Source organism: Arvicola amphibius, chromosome 12 (assembly GCF_903992535.2).
Source record: "Arvicola amphibius chromosome 12, mArvAmp1.2, whole genome shotgun sequence".
Classification (NCBI taxonomy): domain Eukaryota; kingdom Metazoa; phylum Chordata; class Mammalia; order Rodentia; family Cricetidae; genus Arvicola; species Arvicola amphibius.
In genome coordinates, this window is record NC_052058.2 from 47,680,540 (window position 1) to 47,695,003 (window position 14,464).

The 14,464-nt window shown below is 43.1% G+C and overlaps 1 protein-coding gene across 1 annotated transcript in view; it reads left to right on the plus strand.

Annotated features, from left to right (window-relative positions):
• Cadps (calcium dependent secretion activator) overlaps window positions 1-14,464 on the plus strand; it is a 441,394-nt gene that overhangs the window by 313,767 nt on the left and 113,163 nt on the right. Inside the window, 4 exon segments of the mRNA XM_042056041.1 lie at window positions 5,101-5,202; window positions 6,928-6,991; window positions 7,369-7,492; window positions 10,867-10,884. Coding sequence (XP_041911975.1) covers window positions 5,101-5,202; window positions 6,928-6,991; window positions 7,369-7,492; window positions 10,867-10,884 — 308 coding nt within the window.

The window sequence follows — 14,464 nt, forward strand, 5'->3', positions numbered from 1 at the left end:
CACTTCTGGCTCCAGCGATGGCCTGCAGGTGGGAGAGCTTCCAGTCTTCAGCAAAGCTCCAAAGATGACTGCGCTTGGCCTGCGTATTGTCTCAAGTCTCCAGGACCATGAGATACAAGAAGTGAGGTTAGCCCGTGTGCAGTTAGGTGGAACCAGAGGCCAGGGGCTGTTTCTCTTGGCATGTGCCTGTGTTCGTACGCAAGTGTTCGCACACAAGTGCGCATACCTGTGTGTGTCCCTGAAGCATCATCCAGAGGCTTCCAAGCTTCTCTTCAAGCCAGAGACACAGGGAAGGAGGCGCTGCGTCCTTTGCAAACTTACCTTGTGAGTGAAGAAAAGAAAAGGGAATGGAATTGAGGAGCTAGGGAAGAATGGGATCCAATCAGAGCCCTGCTTCTGCATCTGAATGCTCTGCAAGCTTTCAAAACAACAACCGGGCCAGGCGGTGGTGGTGCACGCCTTTAATCCCAGCACTCGGGAGGCAGAGGCAGGCGGATCCCTGAGTTCGAGGCCAGCCTGGTCTACAAGAGCTAGTTCCAGGACAGGCTCTAGAAACTACAGGGAAACCCTGTCTCAAAAAAAAAAAAAAAAAAAAAAAAACCGGATCAGCCTTGGCTGCAGAATGATTGGCTCACAGCTGTCAGAGCGTAGGTAGGTAGAGTCAGGCATCAAGAGTTCCTAGCCTATGAAAACAGCGTGGTCAAGACCCAGCTGCTAAGATCAGTGCATCCCACCTGCTTCTTCTCCTCTTGCCTTGCTCACTTCCTGCTGAAAGATCACGGGATCCGGAGGCTGAGATGTGCAGTCTCTGAGCAATGTAGGGGCTGCCTTCAAGGCGTTAATAAAAGGCATTAATAATGGGGTAATAGGTCCATCTGTTTTTCCTTTCCCCACGTCCAGGGCAGTTATCCAGGCAGTGGGGACCTAAGGAGTCAGAAGCTAGTGAGGAAGGGAACGTACAGTCATGTGTGAGAAAGAGGGGCATCCAGGTTCCTGGCCTTTCATTCTGAATGAAAGATTGGGACTTTTGAATGAAAAGCTTAAAATCTTGCCTTTTCTCCTTTATGATTAAGCATTGAGTATTGAAAATTAAAGAACATTTCCCTTGTTTCCGGGAGGGCGGGGGAGGTGTAAAAGACTGTTCTCGGTGAGACTGTAGTTCCACGCTGCTATTGCGGTTTGCCTTGCAATCACCATTGTTTTCCTGACGCAATAGAAACTGCAAATGCCTCTTTTGGAGGGGAAGATCAACTCAGAAAGGGGCAGTGTTCCTCTAACACAGTCTCTGTTTTCAAGTCCATCTCGGTCTTAGGGGAGTTAAGAACCTGGATCAAAGGCATCCAATCAAGGGGTTGGGGAAGTGGCTCCGCCAGCGAAGCAGGCTGGGAAAGCAAAGCTGGCCAGCACTGGTAAAGTGGAGACAAAGATTCCCTGGGGCTTGCTGATTGGTCAACCAGTCCCCCTAAACTGACAAATCCCGGGTTCAGCGAGAGACTCTGTCTCAAAGGTAAACGACACTAAGGATAACACTCAGCTAGCACCCATCATCCACATAGAAAAAAAAAACCTATGCACCAAAACAAAATTATCCTTCCAGTCCCTGGAAGAGCCTCTATTGATGTTTCATTTTGGTCTTGGTTACTGTGTGTGTGTGTGTGTGTACACGTGTGTGCATGTGTGTGTACACGTGTGTGCATGTGTGTGTATCAGTGATTCTTAGCATGATTCCCAGAGCAGTGGCACCACAAAACCCATTAGAAATGCAGATTCTCAGGCCCCCTCCGAAACCTACCAATTCAAGAACTGGTAGAGCCAGGTTGCCTGAGTTGCCATAAGGCCTCCAGCTGATGCTAAGACATGGTCAAGGTTGAGAACCATAACCCTGTGAAAGTATATATGTGTGTGTGTGTGTGTGTGTGTGTGTGTGTGTGTGTGTGTGTGTGTGTCTGTGTGTGTCTGTGTGTCTGTGTGTGTATGTGTCTGTGTGTCTGTGTCTGTGTGTCTGTGTGTGTGTGTCTGTGTGTGTGTGTGTCTGTGTGTGTGTGTGTGTATCTTCCGTAAAAAACACAGCTCCTAGGCCAGCAATGTGGCTTAAGGGACCAAAGTGCTCACCTCTCACCTCACATGCCTGACAATATAAGTTCAATCCCAGGAACCGGTGGTGAAGGACAGAACTGATTCTCCAAAAGTTGTCATTTGTCCTTCTTACACACACCATAGCACATGCATGCCCGTTCTCTCTTTATTTACCTGTCCTCTCTGCTCTCTCTCTCTCTCTCTCTCTCTCTCCCTCCCTCCCTCCCTCTCTCTCTCCCTCTCTCATACACACAATATTAAAAAACAAAAATACTTTATAAAGGAAAACAGCACTCCCTCACAATCTTTGGCACAGGTTGTTTTCTGAGCGCTCCACCTCTAAACCATTACCGGTGAATTACAGAACTCAGTGGAAAAGAAAATGATGATTCACAGAATTTTAGAAAATAATTATCTCAGGTCACACTAACGTGACTTCATAACGACTACTGCTGTTAAGCTCTCTGGTCTTTAACAAACCGATCCCTAGCGGGTCTCTCACCAAGTCTGTCAGACACCATCCCTGTCACCAACACCATAATAATACAGATCTTGCAGGGGATCTTATCCCCTGATTCTGCAGGTGAAGTCTGAAGGAGAGCTTTGCCGACTTAATGAGGCTCATTTGTTTTGTGACTACAGCAATATACGTTTACTTGATTTCTATCCTGCCATCCACAGTGCTCCCAGCTCTCGTGGAGAGGCCATCGGGAAGTCGGAGTCCTCTGATTGCCTTAACACGCATGCCCAGAGCGAAAGGCGAGATTCAAAGCACAGTTTACATTTGTGAGAATTAGCTAAGAAGGTGAAACACATCTCATCGAGTTTTTTTAGCATCTCAGGCTCAAACCAAAATGCTGAGTCCAACAAGGCTTCTTGGGCAAGGAATGAATGCCTTGATTTTCAGACAAGTTCATCTCAAGATTCAGAACATATAGCTGGTGATGTCAGTAACAGATTGTTTGCTGGACATTCATAAGGCCCTGTTCAGTCCTCAGTACCACCAAAAAACAAACAAACAAACAAACAAGCGAATAAATCACTAAAGGTGACAAGTAGCTCTGGGACATCCCTGTTGCTGGTTGTGATGTCTAGGCCTCTGCGTTCATTGTCAATTACGTCTAATAGCACCAGTTTTTCTCTGTGTTAATTTCCTGCTAAACGTGAAATTGTTTGAATGGCTTCCTTTTTCCCCCAGTCAAATATGGGGGTGTACATGCCAGTTACACGTGTTTAGTACATTAGCAAACTGGTTTTGGTATAACCAAATTTCCACAGCCAGAACTGAATTAAATTCAAGCTTGTAATGGAAATAACGAGATGTTATCAAAGACAACCTGACAGGCGTTCTGTGGTGGCCAGGGAGTTTATCCTGGGATTTAAGGACAATGGGAATTAGGAATGCTTATAAATATAAATATAAAAAAATTAAATAAACTTTCTGACTTGGTCTTTGACTTTTGTTCAGTAGATTTGAAAAATGTGAGCACACACTTGGAACTCACAGTCCTTGGTGTTAACCATTTTGCTTTTTTCTTCCTGTGATTTAGAGAGGACTACAAAAAAAAGGAGAATAATATTTTACTCTTTGGGGTGACTTTTTTCCTTTTCTTTTACAAATTGAGGTAGAGGATCTTTTTTAAATTTTTCAAATAGAGTACTTTTATTATTTAAAAAGAAGGGAAAGTGATTGTTTAAAAGCTGGCAGTTTAGTGCTGATTTCGTGTAGTCAACTTGGTCAACTACAAAAGATTTTCTTCCCATCTGCTGGGACGTCGAGAAGGCTCGTGAGCACGACCATTTGTCTGGTCTTGATAACTGGGTTGTGCAGACTGAGGAATGTTCCTTTCGACGTTCCAGGTGACACAGCAACCTGCAAACTGGCATAGCCCATTAACACAAGTCACTTGAGATCTGGGAAACTAAAGGCTTTGAATGGGTCAGATATTTCCGATGCAAATGGTCTAGAGAAGTGTGTGTGTGTGTGTGTGTGTGTGTGTGTGTGTGTGTGTGTGTGTGTGTACGTGCGCGTGCATGCCTGCGTGCGTGTGCATGTGTTCTCAGGGTGACCCGGAACTGAAAGCATGATGATTCCACTGCAGTCACTGGGTTTTTCAGGGTCTTACTCTTTATCACAGTAGCTCACTGTGTTTGGACATCTGGGTTGTCTTTTAGTTAATCCTAACGTAATTTTGAACAGTAATTATAAAGTGAGTAATTTAATAAGGAGCAAAACATAGCACGTGATTTTTGTAGGAATTTTCATAATAATTGGAGAGCCTCAAACCCCGGCGCCTTTGAGACAGGTAATGTAAAGCTAGAGATCCGGCCAGGTAAACATCCACCCGGCTGAGGAAAAAGGTGTTGGATGGCAATTGTCAGTTAATGGCAGTTGTTGGAACTTTCAGGAGAGACCAGAAATCTAAATTGCGTTGTAAAACTTTCCTAATTTTAAAAAGGATGGAGGTGCTGGAGCGATGACTCAGTCAGTAAAGGGCTTGCTGCCCAGTTCCGTCCAAGTGCATCAATGGGCACCTGCACTCCCGGCACTGGGGAATCAGAGGCAGAGGAGGCAGGCTGACGGGCCTACTAGGTCACCAAACTTCCGTGAGGCACCTTGTCTAAAAACTTAAGGTGGAGAGCAATTGAGAAAGGCTCCGGGTGTTCATTTCTGCCCTCCACAGACATGAATGGGCATGCGCACAGTCTCACACATGCGCGCGCACACACAATCATATTAGCTTCTTTAGACCTTTTAAGAGTCTATGACCAGACGGAACCAGCTGGGCTTAACCTGTGAGCCATTTCACTATTTTATACCCGCGAGAGAGAGTTCTCTCAGCACCCACTGAATGAGAACCCTGAACCATCTTCTGCTTGAGAAGCCCGTGCGGCCTGTTTCTATGGTCGGATCCGTCACTGCGCTTGCTGCTTCTCGAGCAGACAGTTTCCTCCTGGTCGGAATTTGATTTGCTGGTGTCAGCCTGTGAGGTTGCCGTCACCGCATAGCGTGTCTTCTTTCAGGCCTGACGGAATCGGAACTGTGACGGTTGAAGAGAAAGAGCGCTTCGAAGAAATCAAAGAGAGGCTCCGAGTTCTGCTGGAGAATCAGATTACGCATTTTAGGTGAGGATCTGTGCTTTGGGGGCCTGTGGGGGGCTAAGAAAGAAAATGTACAAACAATCTTCATTTCAGTTAAAAAACAAACCAATAACAGTTTTATGTCTATCAGAGACACATAAGATCATTAAAGCGAAATAGCAAAGGGAAATAGGCCAACCAATCCGGTATGGAACTCAGCAGCTTCCTGACTTTGCATTCTTTCTTTGTGTGCTATTTATTTTGAGGTGGAGTCTCAGATGATCGAGGCTGACCTCAAATTCCCTATATAGTCAAGGGTTATCTTGAACTCCTAATTCTTCTCCCTCCATCACTTGAATGCTGGGATTAAAGGTGTGTGCCAACAAATACCAGGTTTTGTACCATGCTGGGAATGGAACCTAGAACTTCATGAATGTTAGGGCAAGTATTCTACCAACTGAAGTAGATCCCTGGCCCCACGTTTCAAATTCGTTAGTGCATTTTTGTTGCTTAAAGAGCAAAGATTTCCTTGTGGGATCTGACTGATAATGTCATATAAAAAGTTGAAGATTCTTCAAGGTTCCTAGGTGAAAGAGTTTTTAAAACTCCTACAGTTTGGGCCATTGTGAATGGGTTAAAGTTAATGGTATCCATAACACTTTTCCCCCGCTCCTGCTACCTGTGCACGGCAAGAAGGAAGCTTGGGTCAGCCTGGTTGGGGGCTGGGGCCTGAGACCAGATGTTCAACAGCAGGGTCATGCCCTTGACTGTCACACTATGCAGTCCACTTCTCTGGAGCTTGCATTATGCAATCCTCTTCTGTAGAGCATGTGGGGAATTTTTAATACGATAATATTGACTCCGCACGTAGACTCTGAGGCAGGAACTTCAAGACAGTAATTATGCCTCTCATAGTTTCCACATGCCTGTTACAGGGCCTGGAGGCTAAAAAGGTCCTACCTTTTGTTTTCACCTATAAACAACCGTGTACGGTAGGTATAATCTCCAGTTAAACAATGGGGAAAATGAGGCCAGGAGGAACATGCGCCCAGCCACCCACTGTAGACTGAATATAAACAACCTATCCTGTTCTCTATACTTTTGAGCGGTATTTTGAAGGACTCTTGGCTGCCAGAAGCCACTGGTGGCACCTGTTGCAGTAACTGACACGCTTCTCTGTCAGCAGAATTCTCCTTTTCATGGAATAAGACTTTGATGAAGGTTCTTTAACTGACTGTCCACTGTAAGGAAAATGCATCAACAATAGAGCCAAGATCCAACAACAGTGAAAAAAGTCCCAAGCAAGTTAGGCGGAGTCAGGGATTTATCCCAGCGGCACGCTGCTTCATGCTTCAACCCTATAGGACTCTAAAAGAAGTGTGTTTGGATTCCTGCTGGTTTGGGCTCCTGGCTTTTCGTTGCTGTGCCCTGTAATAACACACGAGGTCATGGTTTTTTGCTAAGTGGTGTTCTCGTTCATAATGGAAACCCAGAGCTCTGAGCCGCCGCTCTCACTCTTCTGTTCTGGTGCAGACATTTGCAGACTCCCTCCTCAGTCAATATTCACACATATACATATAGATATATTATATATACACATATATGGTGTGAACTGGGATTAGCATAACAGTGCGACAAAATAAAAAGCAAGTTTCCGTTCCTCAGCACGAGTTGCTATAGGAATCAAATTGCAGCATGTTTCCTGCTAAAATGTAATGGTGTGGGCAACCTGAAGAATTATGGGTTTTGGTCTTTTTTTTTTTTTTTTAGATATTGCTTTCCGTTTGGTCGGCCTGAAGGTGCTCTGAAAGCTACTCTCTCGCTCTTGGAACGGGTAAGGCTGAACGTGAGACGCATAAACGGACGTGCGAGAGTAATTGCCAATCAAGCACCGCAACTGAATGACCTAGTTTGCAATTGTCAAAGGGTTTCTTGACCGTTCATGAAATACCAGGAATAAAAGTGAGGAAGCTGCCCAAATTCTAGAAGTTTTATTTTCAGATTCTCAACTAGTTATATTGAAGAGTCGCTCCGGGCCCTTCCCTGATGTCCCCACAGACTTTGTCACCCCGGCTGTTCTGGGGTTTCCTTTCTACCCACGGTTTTCACATTAGCCAGCATTAAGGATTTTATACCTGAAGTCCTTCAAAAGCAGAAATGAATAACACATGGACTTTTTAACTTAATAGTTCCCTTTCCTTCTGCCTGAAGGTTCTGATGAAAGACATTGTCACTCCAGTACCACAAGAAGAGGTCAAAACCGTCATCCGCAAATGCCTAGAGCAGGCTGCCCTGGTCAACTACTCACGCCTGTCCGAGTATGCCAAAATTGAAGGTAAGGCTTCTGCCCGCCACTAGTTTTGAATTTAAACTTTGGTACGCCTCCCTGGGAAAAATCTCTCTTTTCTCGATGGACACCAGAAAACAGTGGTCCGTCTGACTACGTTAAGCTAAACATACTTGAAATGTGGCAAATAACATGACTGGGGCCAAATACATAGATGCAAGGTGGGACATTGGCTCATGAGACAGCTTAGGAGGGAACCAACCTCGAATGTGGGATGTTATGTAATTGCTAAGGTCCTTCTGACAGTTTATATTGCCCTTAAATATCTTCTATGAGGATAATGTTCACTCATGAAAGAGTTGGGTAGCATCGTTACCTTCTTTAAATGTAGGAAGCGGAAACAACGTGCTATCTACTGCCAATAGTATTGAAAGTAAAACATGCCTTGAATAATTCAATATTCAGGTTCTTCTTAACTCTCACTTGTCCTTTGGAGGTCTCTTCTCTTTGGGGAACTTTTCAGATTTGGTGACAGGATAGTATGGAATCATCCCCAGAGGCTCTAAGTTGACTCTGGGCATCATTCTTTCTTGTTACCAGAGATGTAGGAGGCATAGTAATATTGCTGTCTCAAGTTGTAGGGAAGCAGTCCTTAATGACTGCATAGTTCAAAGAAACTTTGAGTAAATTCAACTCAAGAAGAAGCTATGGTTCTTTGGGACCTAGTCACTCTCAAAGGCATTAATCACTTTTCATTGTTACCCCCCCCCCATTGGCTGCTATAGGGTGATTTGAAAAGCATACCCAACCTGACCAGTGGTGTAAGTGCATACATGTGGAAGTTCTGTGTGCAAGACTCAATGTGTCCACACTCTGGAATCTGATCTTCTCTCACACACAAAACTCATGACACCTAAAGAAAGCAAGCAAAGGCACATTGTCCACCTCGGGACATCAATTGGGGGAACAGCTGATTAGCATGCACATGTACACACACATACACACACACACACAAACACACACACCATCACATCTACTACCAATGTCCTGCTTCCTTAGAAAATTAGCTGGCAATCATGTTAAATTCCCAGTGTTCTGTACACTACATGTCTTCCTCCCTCTCCCGATTTTGTCTTTGTGACAATGCAAATTGTGTACCAGTGGTAATGAGTTCATTGTTATGCATCCAGGGAGAAACACTTAAGAATTGGGCACTAGAAGGGTGTTTATCGACTCTTGACTTGGTAATGAGTGGCAAAAGCAAAGGAACAAGAAGATCAATGGTTAAATGGCTTTATTAGCAAATAATTGTTCCAGCATTCCCAGCCCAGGACATAATGATTGGTTGGGCTGGGTAAAGTCAACCATGTAACTATGAATCCTAAAACCGGAGATGGGATGGGATCAGGAAATAAAATGTTCAGCTTCCACGACTGCTGCCTCATAGGTCTTGGTCCAGCTGTTATTAGTCTTTTGGTAAGATCTGCTCTCTTCTTTCAGATAAATAATTTAAAAAAAAACAAACAAACAAAGTTTGTGATCTGTAAGTAAAAATGCATTCATTTCCAAAGTAGATCAGCTGGTCTGTGATCTCCTTCTGTGCTCAGTTCTTCCTGGTTGTGCTAATTACCTTTTGCACTGTGACTCGTAGGTCTGGGGAGTCTTTGAAGAAACCAATCTTTTTATCCCAACTCTCTTTTCAGAGAAGTACCTCATTCCACACTACCCGCTCTCTTCTGCTTCTCTCCTTCCTTGTCCGTGATTGGCTCAGCCACTTTTTGATACGACCTCTGCAAAAGTGGCTGAGACGCCAATTTCAAAGCATGCTGGGATTGTTAATTCCGACAACCCCACATTCTCTGGCTGCATGTATCGGGTTTTCTTCCATGAACATAGTCCACTGTACACTGGGATATTGCAGCTTCAAAGATATTACTACCAGACAGCTTGCTTTGAACAAGGCTCAGGTCCTACCCTCAGAAAAGAAATCCTCCATTTTTTTGTTTGTTTGTTTTTTGTTTTACACTTGGGCCTCTATTGAGCGTTAGTAGCTTCTCTATCTGAGAATTTTGGGAAGAAGCTGTAGTAATATTGCTGGAGACTATGTTTATGAAGAAATACCTCAAGCGCCTTAGATACTAAAGTCTGAAATCCTTAGTATCTTGGAGCCTTAAATCAATGGAATTCTGTTTCCCTTGACCCATGATGTTTTTGGTCATTGTATTCTTGCCAATGACTCTAAAGAGACGTGCAAAATCATGGTCACAATCTCTCTCGTGGCTCACGGCATGCTGAATGGTTAATCCAGTAGTCCCCAAATTTCAAAACTCCTTTTTCTTTTATCCTGTGTTTATCCCAAAATACTCTGTGGCTATTTCTCCTTGAGCAAATGTAACGTTTTCCTCTAACCTATGACCTTTGACCTCTTTACCTCTGACCTAAGCCTCTTGCATGCCCAAATCCTCTTTTATAGGGAAAAAGAGAGAGATGTATGAGCATCCTGTCTTCTGCTTGGCCTCCCAAGTGATGGATTTAACCATTCGTGAGTACCTACCACCTCCTCACCACGCTGTCTTCACTCTTTCTGTTTCCATTACTTCAAGAAATCCAGATCCAAACCAACTCACTCTCCTTGCTTCAAGTTTTTTAGCATTGGCTTGTCTGTTGGTTCTGTCTGTGAAACCCAGTGTGAGAAGTCCAGTCACTTTTTATCAGCCTAAAACAGGTTAGACACTCAAGCCGTTTGTTTGTGATAAACTCAGATTTGTCTTTGAGTTTTTTTTCCCTTCAGTTATTGTCTGTCACCTGAATGCATTTTTACTTTGCTTGTGTGTAACCCTAATTTGTAAAGTGCTTGTCACTGGTACACAATCCAAAGGTAGCAGCTAAGCTGAGGAGCAATGCACTGGGGGTCAGATAAAGGACATCCGAGGCAAAGTCACGCTTCCTTTATCCATGTTTAAGATGTCAAACTGCGAAGGGTATGAGACCGTGAAAGATGTTCCATGCTCTGTGAAAGCTAGATCTTCTACGCTTCCTACCTAGCCTCTCTCAAACTGGGAAGTTTTTCTCCTTCTCTCAGGAGAGTTTTAGTTGCCCTTGCCCTCAAAGCTCTGGCTAGAACATATGATGTAATTGTCACTGGAAGAGGTCATGTATGTGTCATAGCTTGATTTCACATTGAAATTAATTTACTAATTTTCTATTTGTGCAGCATTTCCCACATCTGTGAAGGAGCCTTTTTTTGCTGGCCCCCAAACTTCGGGGCGGTGGGAAGCCAAGGGCTACCTCTTCTGTCCCAATATCATATATCACGCATAAGTGGGGGGCATTTTGGTCCACTTGCTCATTAATCTTGCATATGTGTTCTTGTCTCTCTCTCTCTCTCTTCTCTCCTCATTGTGCTTCTCTCTTTCAAATAGAGAATCAAAAGGATGCAGGTGAACCGATTGTCTATGCCTTATCAATTTCCAGGACTGTTGAGTTCCATTCAGTTTGTGTTTTTGTTTCGTTTAGTAGCTCCTTAAGGTATGTGCTCCCGGAGAGCGGTGTGGAGCTGCAAATGACACTTAAGGAGTTAATTTGTGCTGTCTACATGCATCTCATGCCCCTTCACTGCTGGCCTTTGGAGAGCAGCATTTCCGTAAAGGCGCACGTTTGAAGGAACAGAGTTCTGATTTGCCCAGAACTTCCTTCAGCCTTGGTTCCAGGTTTTAGTGACTTGGTCTCCCGTGTGTGTGGTGTTTTGTTTTGTACTTTTAAAGACACTGAACCAAATGAATCTTCCTCCCTCATTTTCCTGTTTTCTCCCCCCCTCCTCCATTTTCTGCCCTATGGAGAAGTTCATGTTCTTTGGTGAATGTTTACTGGGCAAGAGGAAATAGTGGTGTCTGTGTTGTACTTGTATGTGCTGTGTGCTGGTCAATGGCTAAGAAGGAGTCTGTTGCGAGAAAGTTCTCTGGCTTTGGAAGTTTCCTCTTGTTTCCTCTCAAGACTCCTGTGCCATTTTTAGATGAGAGCTCTCAAATGGAATATTAATGAGTGTGTGATATCAATCAGAGTCTTTAAGAGCTGACAGATTCCTCATTTAATCCCACATAACAGTTGAACGCATCTCAACACAATTCAGAAAGCATTTCAATATGTGCCAAAGTCAAGGTTAGCAATAAACATTTCAAGACTCAAAACTATGCACAAGACATATAAGTGATAGCCATTGAAGGTTTCTTAAGTAAAGATAAAGTTCCACTCCAGAAAAACCATATTAGCAGTGATATAAGGAAAGTCTGAAGAACAGGAAGAGAGTGAAACTGAGCTCGAAATTCAGTGTCAAGGCAAAGGTTAATGTGAACTTGGGATATTCAAGCCCTCGTCTAAGCAAATTAGATTTTGATATCTTCTTTCCTGGCCTTTAAATCTCAATACTTCTATAATCAGAGACTGAACTTTTGTTTTCCAGCCGCCCAAACCTGAAAAAATCACACAAAAACTATATTAATTACAACATTATACATGAGCATACAGAGGGGAACCCCACATCATATTTCCTGTATCTTTCCCCTACCTCTCCATTTCCCTAGGAAATAGAGAGAACGATGATAGATATATAAATGACAGATGTTAGATAGATAGATAGATAGATAGATAGATAGATGATATATAAATAGACAGATAGATATATGGATGATAGATGGATAAATAGATATATAGTAGATAGATAGATGATAGATAGATAAATAGAGAGATGATAGGTAGGTAGATAGATAGATAGATAGATAGATAGATAGATAGATAGATAGATAGATAGATAGATGAGGGTAGATTATACAGAGATAGAGATATGGAGGGTTACCAATGCAGATTGGGATGGGGGTGGGATAAGATGCTAGAACTGGGATACAGAGTTCTCCTGGTGTGTTTATTCAGAGCATGCTATGAGAACCTACAAGATTCAACCCATGGCTTTCTGATGGACTTTATGCTTTCTATCTTGGGACATTATTAGAAATTAAATGTCCAGCTTAATTACAGTGTCACAAGAATAATAGAGGATGCAAAAGGTTGCAAAATCTAGGAAAGAAAAGCTGAGATCCTACAGGAGAACTCTATAATTGTAAATTCATTTCCATTAAATTGTCACATGTTCTAAATCAAGTGAGCACCAGGGAATTCAATACCACTATTGTCGTTTTGCCTCCACTCTTGGCAAAATACTTGCATAATTTTCTGATCATCATAGAGATTCCACTGAATTTTTAAATAAAACCTTTTCTTTTAAATGTACCAAGGGTTTGCAAAACTTGTAAAGATGATCTTTTAGGTAGGGGATAGATACAGAGATAGGAAGGTGGGAAGGAAGGAAGGAAGAAAGGAAGGAAATGGAAATAAACCAGAAGAAAAAAGAGGGAAGGAAAGAAGAGAGGGAGAAATGAAGAAATGGATGGAGGGAGGAAGGAAGGGACATAAATAGCTCGATAGGTACATGGATGAATGAATGGTAAGGATATGGATGGGCAGAGGGCAAATACCCTACCTTGGCCTGGGAACTACGCTGAGAACTCTATATGAATGATCCAACTGGATCTTTACCTTAAACTCCCAAACACAGCTTTACTATTGTCCCATCTTAGTTGAGGAAGCTGTGTTTCAGGAGAGAAAGTGACTTTCTCAAGCACTACTTCACTTCTGGTCTGACTAAATCCAAGTACTATGTTTTTGTCTCCTTTTACCTTGCAGACCACAAAAATGGTAGGTACTTGAATGATATCCATTCAGTGATTGAAGGTCAAAGATACCTATAACTTTTTACTATAGGAAGAACACAAAAATAACAGACAAGTCCCATCCAGGGTCAGATAGTTGCCCAAATCTTCACATTGTGAATTCTTCCAGCAGTGTTTGCAGTGATTTTTTTCTATCCAATTGACAAAGCCTTCAAGAGCAAGTCAAATCCAGAGAAGTTACCTGGGGAAATAGTGCTTGCTATGCACATACATATAAGAACCTGGTTCAAATTCCCCAGCATCCATTTAAAAAGCTGTGCATGGCAACATATGCTTATAATCCCAGCAGTTGGAGATATGGAGACACTGAGATCTCTGGGTCTTGCTGACCAGCCTCATCTCCTCAATGAGTTGCAAGCGAGCGAGAAACCCTGTTCCAAGAAATCGAGGTGGCAAAGACCAGAGGAATGACATCTAAAGTTGATTTGTAGTCCTGTCATGTGCACACACACACACGCATGCAGGCATGTATGCACACGTGCACTCTTCACATAAGGGCTTCCACAGTCTGTGCTGTGGATTCCATGCCTTCTGCAATACCCAGTTTAATTTCCCACTAGTCTAGAGACTGTTGAATTAGACAGAGACAATCAAGATCCCATTCTCAGCCCAGCACTGCGCAAACTCAATGACCCTGCAGTTTCCCGCAAGGAACCTGTTAGGTGAATCCTATTGCTCAAGCATCTGGGCTGTTCTAGAGCACTCTTGCTTCGTATCTTATGCATCAAGGGTTAAATGTCTCTCTCGCTTTCCATCTGCTTTGTCTAAATGATGCCGAGATAAACCAGTTTCTAAGTCCCAATTATTCTGGGAGCAACACTCCTTCTCTGCTATACAAACAGTGAGGGGAACAAGGAGAAACACATTTCTTCCCCAGACTGTTATCAAGAGGGATTTCGTAGGAAGAGAGGATGTACTAAAGTATGTCATGGACATATGCAAAGGACATAAAGCCATATCTTTTCTACCAGAAAAAAATATGCTGCTACAGATGTTAACAGTTGTTCAGAGGGGGTTTAAAACATGCTTAGTGGCTGCCTCCATATCTTATTTAATTCTCACAAGAATTCTAGGAGATCACTGCATTATTGCAGTGTTTTAAAATTGGGCTTGATCATGAGGTATACCATTAATTTACTTTGAAGAACATAATGATTTCGGTCAACTGATGACATGCCACTAAATGTAATATGGGTCCAAATTTCTGAGGCATTAAATGTGCTCTGTGTACTAAATG